The sequence below is a fragment of the Tympanuchus pallidicinctus genome, unplaced genomic scaffold (assembly GCF_026119805.1).
Source record: "Tympanuchus pallidicinctus isolate F22 unplaced genomic scaffold, pur_lepc_1.0 scaffold3, whole genome shotgun sequence".
In the NCBI taxonomy this organism is placed as follows: domain Eukaryota; kingdom Metazoa; phylum Chordata; class Aves; order Galliformes; family Phasianidae; genus Tympanuchus; species Tympanuchus pallidicinctus.
This window is the reverse complement of record NW_026294747.1, coordinates 42,959,866-42,977,881: the sequence shown is the minus strand read 5'-3', so window position 1 is coordinate 42,977,881 and position 18,016 is coordinate 42,959,866. Positions and strand designations below refer to the sequence as shown.

At 40.6% G+C, this 18,016-nt stretch overlaps 1 protein-coding gene across 1 annotated transcript in view; it reads right to left on the bottom strand.

Moving 5' to 3' along the window:
• Positions 1-3,267: 3,267 nt before the first annotated feature.
• KCNK13 (potassium two pore domain channel subfamily K member 13) overlaps positions 3,268-18,016 on the bottom strand; it is a 58,336-nt gene continuing 43,587 nt past the window's right edge. Inside the window, exon 2 of the mRNA XM_052695160.1 lies at positions 3,268-12,199. Coding sequence (XP_052551120.1) covers positions 11,313-12,199 — 887 coding nt within the window. The 3' untranslated portion in view covers positions 3,268-11,312. The remainder of the gene's footprint in view (positions 12,200-18,016) is intronic.

Genomic DNA, 18,016 nt, shown 5'->3' with positions numbered 1-18,016 from the left:
ATGGTGAAGGGTAATCTCTTCCCTCTCAGCTGCTCTTACTATTGGAAAAAAAATATGTTGGCAAAAGTTAGTATAACTTCCTTGGCTATTTTGGCTATTTAACAGAGTAGGAACAAGGCTTTCAGAAAGGATTAGAGTAACCAAAGAAGAAAATATCCAAATGTAGTAAACAGCCAAATTCTACCTCAACAGTTCAGTAGGACTACACTCAAAAACACTGAGAGAAACCTGTCACTCCATAAATGACAAAAGTAACATTTTTGGTTGGAAAAAAAGGAAGAACTTGTGGTTGTTTCATCTGAAGACTGCGATTCTTAGAACTCAAAGATCAAAAGAGAACAAAAGATTATTCACTCAATAAAGTTAGGAGGTTTAGCAAGGCTGTGCACCTAAGCGTCTTCATGCCGCTCTCTCACTTTCCCTCCTCAATAGAACAGGGGCATAAAATATGATGACAAAAAAGCTTGTGGGTTGAGATAAGGACAGGGAGATCATTCACCATTACCCTCATGGGCAAAACAGACTCAGTGTAAAGGAGACTAAAGTAATTTACTGCCTATTACTAACAGACAAGACAAGTGAGAAGCTAAATTAAACTACAAACACCTTTCCCTTTCCCATCCATCCTCTTCTACCTCCTCCCTGTTGAGCAGCATAGAGGAACAGGGAATTGGGGCTGAGGTAAGTCCATAACTCTTCATCTCTGCCACTCCTCCATGGTCACTCTCCACATGGGGTCCATCCCATGGGATGCCATCCTTCCTGAACATGGGCTTCCCACAGGCTGCAGATGTACAGGCACTGCTCCAGCACAGATCTGTACTATGGGCCCACCCTTAAGGAGTGGAGGGCTCCAGCACAAGTCCTCAAGGGTGGCAGCTCCCCCAGCCCTCCTGCCCCACTGCAGGCTCCTCTCCACAGGCTGCAGTTCCAGCCTGAGGCTGCTCCTGTGGGGGCTCTCCATGGGCTGTGGCCTCCTACAGCCTATCCGCTGCTGCAACATGGGCTTCTCCATGGCTGCAGGTGGAGATCTGGTCTGTGTGGTTCCCATGGGCTGCAGGGGGACAACTTGCTCCTCCATGGGCTTCTCCTGCTTCAGGGAGCTTCTGTTCCCGCTTTGCTTCTGCTCTGCGTGTGGAGAACTGCCTGTGCTCCTTGTGCACTGACCCTGGTGTGAAGGGGCAGAATTCTGATCTTCAGTACACCTCGCTTCCCAGAAGCTACTCTAGTCAGGTTGGTATTGGTATAAACCAAGGGTAACATCAGGTAATGACAAGCCAGCAGCATGTACTCAGAACTATTAATATCAAACAGTCTCACTGCTCACTGTAAAGCACAGCATATTCCTAACAGAGTGCTTTTGGTTGATATCAATTGCACTAAAAATAAGGAACAGCAAAAGGGAACGAAAATAATATTATTTTCAGTGAAGAAGAGCCAAATTCACACTGACACATGCATTCATCCTTCTATCTCAAGTTGCTAGCGTACTTATCAGGCTTGCTCTATTATCGTGCCACAGTGGTCCACAGTGAGAATGAAAGTGGCACTTTGTTGTTTCAGTTAGCACAGAAGAGTCCTTAGTCACTCACGCTCTTCATTAAAACAGATCACACTGATCTTTTTTGCCTTAGAACAAATCCTTTCTTGGTCAAAACAAACAAAAAAAAAGGCAATGGAGTAATATCTCAACTGTGACATTACTTATTATTACTTATCGCATCTCCTCTGTATCAGCATGCTAGAAAGATGAAGAAAGTGGAGGTGTGAAACATGATGAGTTTTCTGGTGCAGAACTGAGCTCTCTGCACTGCCCTGGTCCCACTGCTTTCCCTGGCCATGCCTCAGTAGCACATCCAGTGACTGGACTTGATTTACACTCATCTCCAGGTTTCCTTTGAAGGAAGTGGAGACAGAAGTGGAGAGGGTGATCTGATCTGATAACCAGCAAGCCTCCAGCATGGCTTGCTGTGCCCACACCCGGGACCCCACATCAGCTCCAGGACTATCAACCCTTGTCCCACCAATACTGCAGCAGGGCAGGGCTGCAGCTCCCCATACCCAGGTCCTGTTAGCTATAGGCCCCGCCAAGCCATGATCACACACAGGCCCTTGTCCTGGCCCAGCCCTGCGCCTGCAGCCGCCCCCAGGGCTGTGTCTGACACCAGTCTCCTTTTGCAGGGTCTCATCCAGACTCACCAAACACTGCTCTGCTCCAGCTCCTTACTGCTCTAACACATTTGACCCGTGGAAACACTTCCGGTTTGTGTAGCAAAGTGCCAGATTCTATCATGACCCCAAGCCACCAGCCATTGGTCTCCATGCCTTCTGAGGGTTGTTCTTCCCACCTTTTTAGCATTCTGCAATGGTATTTGGGAAAAACAAACGAACGAACAAACATTTTTCTTAACATCTGTAGTAATTTTGGTCAATGATATCTTAAAAAAATGCACACGTGATAACACTGCTGTCCTTTATTGAATAGAAAAATACCAGCATTCTAACTTTTAGAACACTTATAAACCAGTTCTGGTCATGAAAACAAGTGGGTAGTATGCCATCAGGTACTCTCACACTTTTCACCTGTAGGAGCCAAAGTTGGTGGCAATAGTGTCAGATTTTATACTTACTTATTGCTTGCAGCATGCTTCACCAATCTTTCTAGTAGCAGCTCAATAATTGAATATTTCTCAATGAGAAAATGTCAAATGAATAGGTAGTTCAAGAAATAGTGGAAAAAATACTTCAAAAAAGACATGAATCTGATTAAATGTGAGTTTTGAATGATATTGCAGTTGCCTGTCCTCCTAGAACATTACCCTAATCCTTGATGCTTTCACACCATTCCCATTCTCCGCAAAAAGTAAATAGCTTATAAAGCAGAATATGATGATGGAATGCAACACTTAAAATGCAATTAAAAAAGATTCATACTGCTACATAAATTAGCACACTAGCAATTATTCCCTTTACAGGTCTTGTAACATAAATGTACTTCCACATTTTACCCCTACTGTTATTCCAGTATTTAACTGCTGCATGAATCAGAAATGTGGGCTCTCCAGAGGTCTTCAGAGAAAGCAAAAATTTAATAAGAGAGAACTGGCCTAACATTTTTCTTAACATTACAAACATGGAAGAACAAGGACTCAGAAAACATTATTTTATATCATACCACACAATTACTTATATAAACATCCATTTTACAAAATCCTGCTATGTTCTTCACGTTTATTGTTCTGCGTCTTCTAAACAAAATCTGAAACATTTATTTTTTCCTTCTCCCTCTTTTTTTTTTTTTCTTTAAATTTTAATTCAATTCAATCCTTACCAATTACTAATTAACCAAATGGGTCCCAATATTTATCCGTGCTGCAGTCATGCTGCAGTGCAGCTCAGGAGTCCAGTGAGACATGTGAGCCTGGCACAGAAGAGATTTGCCCTCCTTAGTCCCACACACTGCTCCTGCTGCAGGGCTGCCTTTTCTCAATCATGCATTTCTTGTGCCCCTTTTCATTCTCATACAGATGTGCCTTAGAGGTTAGCAATTAGTGATATCTGATTTGAACATTTTTAATTGCTTTTCATTGGGCTTTTGTCTTTCTTACATCTGTGATCATTTTTTGTCAAAGTATTATGATAGTAAGTAGGATGAAGACATACATCTAGTCAATATAGTACAATAACAGGTTCTTAATACAATTTCATATGCTATTTGTTTTCTGATTGATGTTGCACCTTGAGCAGATGTTGTCATTCAGCAGTCTTTGGAGATAAATTCAGAACCCACTTCATGCAGTTTAATGTTCTTCCTTTAAAATAGAACATACTCAAGTGGTTTGTGATATTACATCCACTAACAACACAGCATTTCTGAAATGCCACAGAGTTGTCTCTAGCTCATTGTGTGTGAAGTATTATTCTTCATTTAGATTTTCCACTAACTCGTCACCCTGAAATATTCCGATATTCACTGCTGGAATAATCAAGATTCTGAGGAGAAGTGACCAGCAGAGATGGGTACAGGATAGGACCTGATTGCAATGGGTACAGGAAGGACCTGAAACTGTTTGAGTATGAGGTGGACTGTCAGAAAGAGGGGGACTGGATTGCTTTGCAGGTTGTTTAAAGAATAAATGGATGTTAAATTAATTTGGGGGAAACATCAGACATAAATTTTTATGAAAACTGTTCTGCTTCTCACGGAAAAAATTTCTTATGGGGATTTTTGTTAATAGGGAACGGTATTTAAGTAAAGAAAGGTCTGAGCAGAATCCTACAGCTTCATCCTAAAGCTCTCCCATAAATGCCCACGTGAGTAGCTCCCCAAGAGCACGGGCAGCAAAACCTTTGGTGGCGGTTGGGCAGACAGCCTGAGGTGATATTTGTCAATCTCTCAGCTGAGGAAATGAGTGAATACTGAACTATTCTGGAGTTCATTCTCAGAGATAACAGTCTTTCAACCAAGACACAATAGGTCAGGCTGAAGGTTGAACTCAATGGTCTTCAAAGTCTTTTCCAACATAGACGATCAATTCTGATTCCTTATAAGCAGACTATTATTCTGTAGATCAAATAATGGCCTCTGGGGAAAAACCTGGTGCACAACACAGTAAGGCATGAGCAGAACTAACATTTGCACAGATGGTGGTAAAAGCAAAGCAAATAGCTAGTCAACTTTTCTCTGGATTATTTTGTAAAGTGAAAATACTTGTGCTATATGCTAGATAAAGAGCCCAGTAGCGAAGTCTCCATTGCTTTCACTGAGTCTGAATTACTTTCTGAGCTGAGAATGCAACCAAGCCCCAGGTATGGAGCCAAACTAAAATCCTCTGTTTATTTGCCAGAGGGGTAATACCCTGATTATGGCTTAGTGCTGGCAGAAACCAACTGACCTTTTCATTCTTTGCCATCTCTAATAAGACTACCAACAATAATGATACCTAGGGATCAAAATACCATCTGCTTTGTATTAGGCTGGGAAAAACAGCTGCTTAGATGCTATTTACAAAAGAATGTGTTAAACCTAGCCCTAAGTATTTGCCCAAATGGAGTAGCTACAGAGGAAGGTCTGTCACTTCCTCTTGGTATAGGAAAGTAGTCTGTATTTCATGGAAGAAAGGTACTTCCAGGACACTTCAAATAAAGTCTACATGTGGAAGGAGGATTGCCCAGTTGCATGACAGGGCACAGAGACAGGCAGGAGCCAGCTGGACCTGCTTTGAACAGGGTTTTGGGCTGGATGGCATCCACAGGCTCCTTCCTGTGGATTCACCAAATAAATTATTTGGTAAATTTCTGAACTGGGTCTGGAGAGCATTATCTGTTTATTTCTGTCCCCATACACAGGATGTAGACAATGTGACAGCCCAAGTGCCAGCAGCCAGCAGCTGCCCCTACTGCAGCAATCTGGTCCCTAATGGTCCCCAAGCGTCTCCATGCCTGCTGTGCAGACCTGGTGAACCCAGTCTTCTTAATGGCTTCAAACAGGCTTAGCATAGCACCCACTCTTCAGATCACCAGCCCATTTCCAAGATTTAAAACAGATGATAGAATAACGAAGCTTTAAAGTTCTTTTATTTGAACTTTGAACACCACTTTTATTTGAGATTTGAACACCAAATCTCTTTGGTGGTATTAAACTCTGACACAAACTTCAAATTAGCAAAAGAGAGAGGACCTCAGCAGCTCCAAGCAGCTACATTTTAAGGATATTTAGGGTTATTTAAATTTTTCTTCTTATGCATCTTTTTTTTCAAAAGGTACCAAGAACAAGGTTAAATTTCTCAGAAAAGACCGCAAACAGAAAAACTGGCAACATTCCATTGCTGAAAAAAAAAGGTATTTCTTAAGATAAAGTTTGAAAGCTAAGGCATCCTACCTTCCTCTAGCAATTTCTGTATGGACACCTAATAGGAAGTCCATTTGGAATCCAGAAAACAGCACACTTGCTTCGAAAGCAAGAGCATTAATTTTTCTTTTTAATCAAACTTCACCTTTATAAAACAATAAGCAGAGTGAAGAAAAGGATATTTCATTTTGAGCAAATCCCACCTGCCTTCCAAAATCTTAAAAAAATTATATTTTATATGATAGCAAAAAATTTTGAGTCATGAAAACTGTAGGAAAACATTAGAGCAGAACTGTAGAACAACTAAATAGAAATGAGTGTGTCTACTCCATGAGATCATCCTTCTATTTTTTAAGGCTTCCAAATAGCTGCAGTGACTGGGTTTTTCTCTGGTTTCACATGAAATATATACATGGGTTGTATCAAAAAGCTTCTGACTACTCGCTCTATTTAGCAGTATTTTTGCCCAGTGGAAAGACACTTGGTGATTCTCCAGAGCTTGTAAATGAAATTTTACAAAAGAACTTTGCTACTTCTTGAAGAAGTCCAAGAAATTAAGGCACTAGCCAAATTTTACTAAACTAAGTCAAAATAAGAAAAGTTAAAAACTGAGCTGCTATTCCACAAATAGGAACGCTGGGGGCAGAGGCATACAGCTCTGCTTCCAGAGCCACAGCCAAGTGGCCAACCTAACACCCAGAGGAGATTTATTCAAATACAATGTTAATGAGAAATCGCCTTCCCCAAGACGACCTCTTTCGCTTGATTAATTCAGTCTGAGAAACTGAGCCAGTTTGTTTTTCATGCCCAGCCCAACAGATTATTTGCTATTCAATTTCTAAATGTGTCAAATATAATTAAAACAGGCAGAGGCCAAGATTAAATCAAACAAACTGTAAACATTGCTTGTGCTATTGGGTTGATGCAAAGCTTTCACCATAAAAGGCTTTTAAATAAATGAATTCAGCTATTATTGTGTGGCTGCACAGAAACCTTGCTGCTAGTGTTTGAACTTTTCAGGGACACTGTCAGGTCAGCTTAGATTCAAAATGTAGAACATAGCTGGGTTATGAAATTGCCCAAAGAAAATGGGTACCTGACTTCTGCTGAAAGTCAAAGTGTCACAAGAGGTGAACTGATTTCCAGCAGGAATTAGATGCCTTTGAAAAGCCCGTTCATATCCTTGTAAACAGAAAACCATGTCCTTTTCCGAGATAAATGAATGTAATGCCTTGATTCAAATTGAACAAGTTTTACAAAGCCTATCAAAAAGCCCTGAGAGCTGCCCTTACTTACGGTTTACAATCATATTTTTTTAGCATTACATATTCTAATTTATTGTGCAATAACGATATTTCACAAGAATTATATTGTTATGGCGTGGCGTAACTTATAAGCCTGACTTCCAGTACATTAGTTCATCAAGGACTTTCAGTTTCAGTATGCCAGCCTGCAACTTGCTGCTTACTCCACTGGCTTTAGTGGCACTTCTGATTTGAAGTGCAGATCCAGAGCTTCAATACATCCAAGATTTTCACAGAAACATCTTTGCATTAAAAAAATAAAGCCTGCATCTCATTAGCCATAATGCAAATTCATATCAGGAAATGGGGAAACAGTAATTCTGAAAGCAGGTTCCTGTCTTCTTTTAGTTCTAAGCAATACAAATTAAAATTAAAATTTGCTTTTGAAATAGATCCCTAGCTATCTGACAATATTTCTTTTCATTTATCCTCATCACTGCTTTCATTTGTAAGAAATGTGATGCCTGAATTTCTGTTGTTCATTTTTTTACACAGGATGGATATTTGGAACGTGGTAAATTCTTCTTTTATTGGCACATCTATACTTCTATCTCCAAGTGTCACATGTCTTTAAAAACTTGATGTTACATTATGAACTGAGCTTTTGGGGCTTTCGTCCAATGGCTTTAGAAAAGCAACTGCAGTAGCACCTCTGTAGCTCTGCAGAAGTTCCCCTTCCAGTCTTTAAGGTTTTTTTATTTTTTCAAATCCCTAATATTCTCTAATGATTCTTTTGGCCTCACAGGGAAAGCATTCAGCAGAGCTTCTAACTGGTAAGTCAGAGGTGTTTTGGGGACAGCATGACTTTGTGATACAAGGTGGCACAGTCACAGAATGTACAGCCCTTCGTCTCTGGAACTGCAATTCACATCTGAACAGAGGTGATTAGGTAAAACTAGTGCACTTATTCCCTCTTTATCTTCAGTGGACAAGAAATCTGACCACAGAATCACTGTAGAGTGCCTTGTGATGGGTAGGCTTGGATCATGCAAAAACCATAGCAGAGAGAGAAGGAGGGCAAGGCTGATGAACAAAGGCAGAGCTAGTGCACGCCAAAACCATTTACTTGATCCCCTGCTTTCATAACTATAGATGGCTTCAGATATATTGAAAGCAGCTGCCAAAGTTTTTCTCTGTGGTGATGGATAATGAGGGGTCGGTATCCTAAAGAATGGAAAGGAGCAATACTGCTGGCTTGCACTTTGGGAGCAATGAAGATCACCCTACGACCATCCTAATGATCTGCTACCAGGCTTTGTCATATCCTGAAAGCTGAAAAATCTCTAGTGAATTGACTAGGAAGATTGTAATGCTTTCTTTATTTCCATTAGTTGCCATGCATTTTTCTCTCCTTCAACGTGCACTATTTGCTATGAATATTGCCTGAAATATTATTTCAGCTGTTTCACTGTGTTGTGCTTAGATCTCCAGAATCAAATTTTGAAAGCTAATTAGGTAGGGAAGGATTGAGGTTAAAATCCTATTTGCATCCTGGTCATTAATGATGATGCAGAACTGTGGAATAACATGGACACAAGGAACTTCTGTATTTTGGTTATTTCATACGGTTTTGCCTTGATCGTTTAGGAAAGGGGGTAACACTGAGTATCTTCTGTCTACAGCATTCGGCAAAATTTGACATTTTCAAGTACGTCAGATTTAATAACCAGCATAAATGGAGATTATTAGCTGCACTTTCAAAGTTGTAGCTGTTCTGATCAGGATGAGAGCTCTGCTTAAGCAATGGGTGAAGTCCTAAATTATTTCTCATAGTGGCAGCATGAGGAATACTTCTGCAACATTGAAATCTTAGGGTTACAGGCAGTGAACAGAGACACTGCTGAACGAAATCAGAAAGAAGTACTTTTCTCATTTTATATCCAAGTATTTTTATTCAGTATGGTTGAGACAAAGCTTTGGGAGAAAAAAAAAGTGTAACAGTGTAATAGATTTTGGATCCTATAATGTAACTAAAACATATCAGCAGCAATTTTCTGAAGATACGTCAAACCACTAGAGACAAATGCAATTCCTTTTCTGGCCAGAGTTAAGGTTTGTGAGCTGATTTGGATCTTACATAAAGGCAAATGTGGAGGGACATTTCACTGCTGCACAGCTGAGAAGACGGTAGGCTTGCAAGTAGTGGCTGCAGCTTGAAGCTCTCCTTTTAACTAAGGACAGCAAAATTTGACTTAGAATATTTTAACTTTAAAATGTCAGGAGGAGCATGCAATTCTTTTTCATGAGTTAAGTGCAGTTGTTTATTTTCTGATTTTGCTTTATTGTATGAAAGATTCCAAGAGGTATGTTCTCTTTTCAAATTCAAATATTGCTTGAAATGAGTATTGAAATACTATCTTACAGTACTAGGAACCTGAAAAAAAGAACTTTGAGGCAGACTGAAGAAAAAGGCTGTGATACTACTCTGTAAGTTGAAGAAGCTATCTGCATTTTTCCATGTGATAGAAATGAAGAACTGCATGGGGCTCCTTTAAATGTCCTAAAATTGTAGTATTCTGGAAGGTATTCTAGCTAAACAGAAATGAGAAAACGTTCAGTCCTGATACATGTACTATTCTCTTTAGGAAGAACTGGATCAGGTCCTTTTGTGACTCAGTCAGTATATTTACACTTATATATTGTTCAGCTCTAATGCACTGAATAGTTAAAGAAGAACTAGGAATTCAGCCTAGACCTCCTTAAATTCTCACTAGACTCTATGTTGATTCAATCCCTTATTTCTCCAATTATGTAATAGAAAGCATGATTTCACTGTCATTAAAGATCACCCAGTTTCCTGTTTTCATATTCTTTTTGCTGTTATTATGCTTCTCATTGAAGTCTCCTTTCTACTCATAATGAACACTCAGAGCATTTCATTGAGAAAAATGAGGAGTTAAACGTTCTCTAATCTTCTAATCAAGACCCTGTCATTATCGTTACTGAATGCCAAAAGAGGTGAAGAAAGACAAAACTGCACGAGAGGTGAAAAGGACATTGCTGAAGTGATTTTGTGACCACGGTCACTTATAATAATGCACCGAATGTTGGCATGGCAATCTAATTGTGTAATGAAGCCTGTTCTGAAAACCCACTTACAAGTTACATTACATAATGTTGATGCTGAACTGCTTAAGTCACAATTGAGCACAATATGAACAGAAATTTGTAAAATTCTCTGGTTGTTATTGTACAGTAATTCAAACAGCTTGTCAGTATGGCATTTTTTTTTCCCAATTAATTGGATATTTTTGAAACAGAAAGCTGTGATTCAATTTTAGAAGAAAAAAAAAAAACATGGGAAAATCACGTGTTTCACCAACAGAAAGAAAAAAAAAAAGAAAGTAGGCTAATTTTTTATTTTATCACTTTTGACAGTGTCCTTTTAAAGGGAAGACTAAAATAAATTCTAAAGGCCAAATTCTCCTCTCATTCAAATCACAACAGCTCCAGAATACTTAGTCTACCTTTCATACAATTGCTTCAGATTTATATAATTTTAATGGCAGCAGAACCTGGCTTTTCAAAGCTAGCTGTTTCACAACAGGAATACATTTCAAGAAGTGATATTTAAAAGAAAATAAATGGTTTTTTTTCTTCTATTTTCAGTTTTTTTTTCCTGTTCCATTAAATTAGATCTAATTAGATCTGCAATATGACAGAGAAAGGCTTATAATGATTCCTCCTTTAGTCTTAAATAAGCTACCTTCAGAAAACAACTATGAAAAGAGTTAAGACAGAAAGTTCAAAGCAATCTTTGAATTCAGAATATGTTCAGAAGATACTCTTGATTTGTTCTAATACTACAGATTTTGTATCTTGAAATCTGTATTTCACAAAAATGGAAAAGCAAAGGATGTGAAAAATTGATTTGAAGGCTAAATTGAATTTCTCCTGTAATGGCCTGTTGGAGGCACAGAAGGGAGGGGAGGGAGAAAGGCTGAGACCGGTGCAATTCATGGAGCCAGTGACAGCCCAAAAACGTGAGTGGTCTTCCAACAGAAAGTATGCTTTTCACACCCACCTCACCATCTCCCTAGGACAGTTCTCTCCCTAGGTACATCCACATGATCCACATTGTTTTTGTACGTGTTGAAATGCTTCACACTGCTTCACTGTTATTCCTGTACTATTTTATAATACTGTTCTGTATTATATTACCTATCCACACTTGTCTCTGCCAGTCTGTTATTCATAATCGCTAGGGCTCCAACTCCACCAGAGAATCCATTTTGCTTTGAGCTCATTTGCCGTGGATAGCCATTAGCAGTTTCAGACAGCTGTTTCTGCATGATGGCCAGGGAAACTTTGTTGGAGGCCAGGAAGTCCTTCATTGAGATCATCTCGCCTGACAGCCGGCGTCCATCTGTGTCGCTCTCATTGACGATGTCAGTCTCGATGGAGATGTTCCTCCGGCCGCGCACGTTTCCTGGCATTACCACGTTCCTCCGTGACCGAAATAATTTTCTTTGGCATCTATGGCAGCACCTGCAGTCCAGCTTCTTTAGTATCCAGTTTATAGATTGTTTGATGACGATAGAGATCACGTTAAATAAGGAATAGATGCAGCAAACCCCCATGAGTATGAAGACAAAATTGCCAAAGCGATAGAGACCTTGGCTCTCATAGTGGGTATTCTGGCTGCTTACCAGATCACCAAAGCCAATGGTACTGAAGGCCACGAAGCAGAAGTACAGTGAGTCAAAGTAACTCCACCCTTCAATCGGTGTGTACATTGCAGAGGCACAGCAGGAGATGATGAGCGATGCTACACACAAAATCAGCATGACGTAGTACACTGAGGGCTTCCAGCCTGCCAGGCTGTCTGCCTCCGATGTCCCCGAACCCCGCCGGCCGTCGTGAGGGAGGACCCCTTTCCTCCTCAGCTGTCTCTCATGGCAGGACTTCATGACATAGGCTATGACAGTGATCAGGCGCTCCAGGAACAGGTTAAAGAACAAGATGGTCCCTGCACATCCTATAAGGCCATAAAATATAAGAAAAATTTTGCCTCCAACGGTGGCTGGGGTGGTCATGCCAAACCCTGGAAGATAAAACAGAAGGGTTTTTTAAAAAAAGCCATTAGTTACTGAACAGAAGTTTTGTCCCAGGCTAGCCAGAATAGACAGAGGTACTGACAGCAACTCCTGGTAGCACAGTCAGCTCTGGATGAAATGGAGGTCACTCCCCAGACAGCTATCTGCTTGAGCTTCACTGTGTCCCTGCAGCTTGCAGAAGGTAGGCCATGCAAGCCTTTCCTCCAGAACCAGAATGAAACAAAAAAGCAAGAGAAAACACACAGGAAACAAATCAGAGTTTAATTTTTGTCTTGTTGCAGGCTCACTCTGCTGTTGTTGTACCTTGTTTCATTTCTAGCTCCAGGATTATCACACTCACTACTTGTCCCTGAAGCTGTTCCATGCAGGGGTCCAATCCAGGGGAAGCTGTCACTTCCCAAGCACAGGGTTTGTCCCCACCACAGTCACACAGTCCAAAATAAAGTCTCCCTGTGTCTCACCAAGCAGTGGCTAGGAGAATAGATGGCACATGGGCCAACACCCAGCACGGTGCCATGGCCCAGCCAGGGAGCCCAGCAGGCAAAGCGCCTCACAGCCCTGCATCCGACTTGGTGTCAGCCACCAATTATCAGCTTCTTATAAGTCACTGCTGAGCTTTTCTTGTTTATCCACGTCCATACTTAAATCTGTACTTGGATCTTAAACAATGTCTCCTCTGGTCTCATTCCAGTTTGAGGGATTTCTCAGGTCTGAGGTGCTTCAGGTTTCTCTCATCTCTCTCCCTTACTGAAGCTTGCAAATAATACTTTTGGTTAGACCATCTTGTCTTAATATGAGGTTACTGAAGAATAAAGACTGAACAAGCATGTCCAGAACACTGACCAAATTAGACTAATATACATGCTAAGTAAGTTTGCTCCTATTTAATCTTCCTAGAGAAGATTAATAAGGGAAAAAATAACTAATCAATGAAGCCAATCTTGCTAGGAGAACAGAGAAATCACGTTGAGCAAGATACACATTTATTTGTTTACTTTTTTCACAATTGTGAATTGTGAGATGCTAGTTATAAAATAAAGAAACAAGGCTCTGAAAAATAAAGGAAATTGTATTTGAATCATGATACATTTGTGCTCTGAAGACAGACAACCATAGCATGAAGAAACCATGCTTCCAACTGCACTCATTCTACCACAGGAAACCTGCTATAGCACAGCTCCTTCTTGGACGTGGCTTCTGCTTCTGTGCATTTAATGACAGCCCTCAACCTCATCCCACTCGCCTCACTCCTGGCTAGGCTGTGGTGCTGCTGCTGATGGTCCTGTTGACCTGCAGTACCGCTGAGCTGTGGTCTGTCTGGGCCGTGGTCCTGCTGAGCTGTGGTGCCTGCTGAGCTGTGGTCCCTCTGAGCCATGGTCTGCTGAGCTGTGGTTCCTCCTAACAGTCGTCTCTTTGGGCCACATTCTCCAAACCCCAGCTCCCAGAGGACCTGAAGGAGGCTCTAGCATTCTCATTAAAGTTCTCTGCTGGAGAGAGCTGGACTGCAGCTCTGTATTGTGGAGGAAACACAGGCCTCTGTACTATCATTCTCAAATCAAACATCAGAGCACATACTACATTCCAATGTGTAACTAGACTTTCCTAGTTGCTAAGCATTGCTTGTGGGGAAAAAAAGAAACAACTACAGGCTTAGAAGCAATTGACATACTTTGCTCCCCAGCTCCACTGCTGAGGGGTGCCAGCTGCCTGGGATCAGGATTTCAAGTAGGAGCAACACCACAGAGCAGGGACATGGCATTGCCCACTTGAATTAGAGCTCTGCCCCTGATGGTGAGTGGGCAACTTTCAGAGAAAGGATATAGGAAAGTATGAATAAAGAAGAACATATAAATAGGGAGATCTTTCCCTGGTATATAACTTTCCTGGAATCTGCAGTTCAGAGGATTTCAGGACATCATGTTTAATAATTTCTCCATCAATCCTGTCAAATCCTCTTTCAAATCATTTATACTTTTGCTCTCCTGAGGCAGTAAGTCCCACTATTTAATTGTGCTTTGTAGAAAGGAAGTCTTTGTCTAACCTGCTACCTGACAATTCATTTCAGGGTTCCTACTGTTGCGATAACATTATCCACTCATCTTCTCCATTCACCTTCCCCCTTCTGGGTTTATAGACTTCTGTTATTTCCTCCTTTCTCATTTCTTTCCCAGTCTGAGGAGGTCTATACTATTTAGTCTCTAGTTTCTCTCTGTTAAGACATGTATCTAACCAGTATTATTGCCTTTCTTATTTCTTCTCTGCCTTATTACTGTCCTTCAGAGATAAAGAAGTAGAACAAGAATGATATACAATATTTTAGATTACTGAGACATGAAGTATAGAGGAGAAGCCAACAGAAAAATATACAGGTGGGGAATGTCTTAGTGAGCAATGAGACCACCTGATCCATGGAGCCAAACAGGGAAAGAGCAAAAATTTAAACTGCAGCCTGAGAAGCAAATATAGAATGAAATTATGAAATCATATAAAAGAGGAAATAAAAGCAGTGGCTGGCAGTTGCAGATGATTTGAAAACACAAGATTACTTTTTGTGGTGAAGAAATAAAAACAGGAAACAACTGCAGGAAAAAACTGCTAGTGATATGGAATTTTTATGGTATGAGAAATGCTGGTGGAATGTAAAGAATATTATTTTACAAATAGAAGAGGATTATTTCATGTAGAAATCAAGATGATAGTTAATCAAATAGGAATCAGGTCATTCTAAGCTGGAAAAGTGGAACATTTTTAAGCTACTGGAAAGCGTTTCAATCAATTTGTTGGAAATGTCTGTAGATGTGACACTATCTTAGTAGCAATAGATATGCATATCAATTTCTACACAGCAACGAAGATGGTCTTCTGAGTACAAATTTCAGACTTCTATTCTGAAATTAGCACAGTACTGATTTGCCTGTAAGCCACGATCCACTTATTACAACAAACTGGTGTTGTATTTCACAATATTCAGCTGTACCCAACAACTACATTGCTTGTAGCTTCATTTTTCCTTCACTATTGTCATTTTTTGACATATTGCTCAAAAGAATACTCAGACTTGTTTCCTGAATATACAAAAATATCTTTAGCAGAGGTCAGTTTGCAGAAGCTGGAAGGAATTCAACCTCCAGAATCAATAAAAGTTTTCTATAGCACTGCACACCTCCCACTCAGAACAATTTTGCAGATTTTGGCTTGGTAGCAACACTTGTTGAAGTCTGTTATTAGTGCTCTAAAACCCACCTCTGTGTTCAGAATATACTGTGTGCCTATTCCAAAAGGACATAAGGATACTTAAACAAAAGAACGATAAAGGAAATGTAAGTACATCAACAGTGTAATGTAATCATGTTCCATGGTTTCATAAAGCAATTAATGAGCCTAATCAAAGTAAAGCAACCAACTGTAGTTCTTACCAACAGTTTGAGAGGAAGGACTGATGTGCAACAAGAAGTCCTCTTGAAGATGAACCCTCTGGCAGAAGGTAAATACCAATATTACACAAACACTCTCCTCAAAGATTAGTTTGTTCATATTGAAATTTGAGAGAGAAGAGAAAATGAGCATCAACTTTCTATAATTAATCAAATCTACAAAATGTCTGGTTCATCTAATTTTTCTCTTCAATATCCTGATTATCAGCCTTTGAAAACCCAGAAGAGCTAAATTAAAGCAATCCCAGAACCTGGGCTGCACAGCCATCCTCATCCGCCCTCATCTCCCATCCCCATCCCATTGCATTTTCCTGACGCATCTGCACGGCATGGCTGAGGCTGAAGCTGTGCTCCCCTCATCCTGATGTCCTCAGAAGGCCACGGTACACTGCCCCCAGGAGCGCAGCTGCCTACTGCAGGCAGTTTTTATGTCATATCATCTCTATTGTAAACTACTCCAGAGCTACCGGTCGCCGTTTCTCCAGGTCATCACACACACTTTGCCTGGAGGTACACCATTTGCCGCACATTCCTAATTCTGGATTTTCTGACATTCATGTATTATATTATTTAAACTTTCCATTTTCATTTCCTGGTCGCTTAGTATTGTGAAAGGGTATGAAAAGCAGTTCATCAATTCTAACCCTTCATGAATGAAGCCTGGAGCACTGAATATAATATATCTGTGTAGGAAGACTAGACAGACATGTAGATTTCACACTCCATTTTGGCTCATGAGATTGAATCTTTCCATTGTTCTGCAAGATAGCACTTTTTCTTCTTTTTTTTCCAAGAGGCTTCATTTCCCTTTTGAATGTGTGTGTTGGGTGCTTTTGGTAGCACAGTTTGCTTCTCCTGCCTTTCCCACAAAGAAGTGGGTAGAAAGAGGGGGTAACAGTATAGCAACAATAATGAATCACTGTAATGCTAGAAATGTAATCACCAAATGGCTTTCCAGTTCAATTGACAATCAGAGCTCTTTGTGCAGTTTCTATATTCCCATTGCATTTCCTATTTATTTAATTCTTTTCTTTGTTTGCCTCTATCAGCTCTAGTTTGGTCATGATTCATCAGGAAAACAATAAATTTCACCAGTGGAACAACAAAAAAAAATGATCGAGGACCAAAAAATGTGGAAGCCAAACTAAATAGGACCAAGAGATTTGACCATAATGAAAACTGTAATTACTTTAGATAAATATTGGAAATCCTGCATACCTGCAAAGTTGCTGACCCTCTTTCCCCCAGTACACATTCTGCACTGAGCTATTTACGTAGGGATATTGTGTGCTTCTAAAGGAGAGGCAGGAAAAACAACTTTAAGAGAAGCTGTACTTGAAAGATTTTATTGAGAAAATGTCCTGTACTGTTCCCACAGTGTGCAGACACTATTAATTTGGTAAAAATCACTTCTGTCATAATAGTTTATTCTTGTACTCTCCGAGCAGGACAAGTAGTGCTACCAAAATTCTAGTTCCGCCAGAATAATCCTGTCTCCAATAAGAACTCTTCTAGGAACAGCTAAAGCACTGCAAATTACCCCATATTACTCCCCTTTTGACACCGTCACACCAGTAAGTTTATAACAGAGCCCTGTTCTGGAAAGAAAGGAGGACATCAAGTCCTTCCCAGTAAGTGAAGAAGAAGAGACCGTATAGAGGACATGTTTACAGGAACAGGTGTGGGACTGTCACAGCTATCTGACAGCTGTACTTGGACTTGGGTCCAACCTCTAACATGGAAAATGTCTGGCACAGTTTATCTTCCTAGCTGCACGCATACATCACAAACATGCACATATCCCACTTTGATTTCACACCAGTGGAAGCTCTGCATCTGAGCAGAGTTTGTCTGGTGACACACTGGTGGTCACATGTTTTCACAAATGCTTGTTTCATCATCCTGACCATTTCACTGACTGCAGGGGAATAACAGGTTAGCTGAGTCCTGAAATGCTCTGTTAGTGCAACAATTATTTGACACAATAAGATTTTCTCATGGGCAGCCTGGTGTGCCTTAGTATCCCTTTCACTAGCACTGCTACTCTGTTGCACAGATAGCTTCGTGGTAGAGAGGTGCTCAGCCTGCCAGGAACACAGGGGATATGTGACTGTAGCAGCTCCTCTATGCTTTCTGCTCCTCTGCTTCGTGATCTGCGTGAACGTTGCAACCAGGCATCCCCAGCACTCCTTGGAAGCTGTAAATGCCTCCAGGGCTATTAGAGCTGAGTCATATCTGCAAATCCAGCACTATGCTAAGTGACCAGCTTGGTGACCTGGGACCTTCCCTTCAGTGGCAGTGCTGCTGCTCCATTCTGTGCCAGCCTACACCCACGATGTCTTGCATGCAGCTCAGCCCAGGCAGACATGG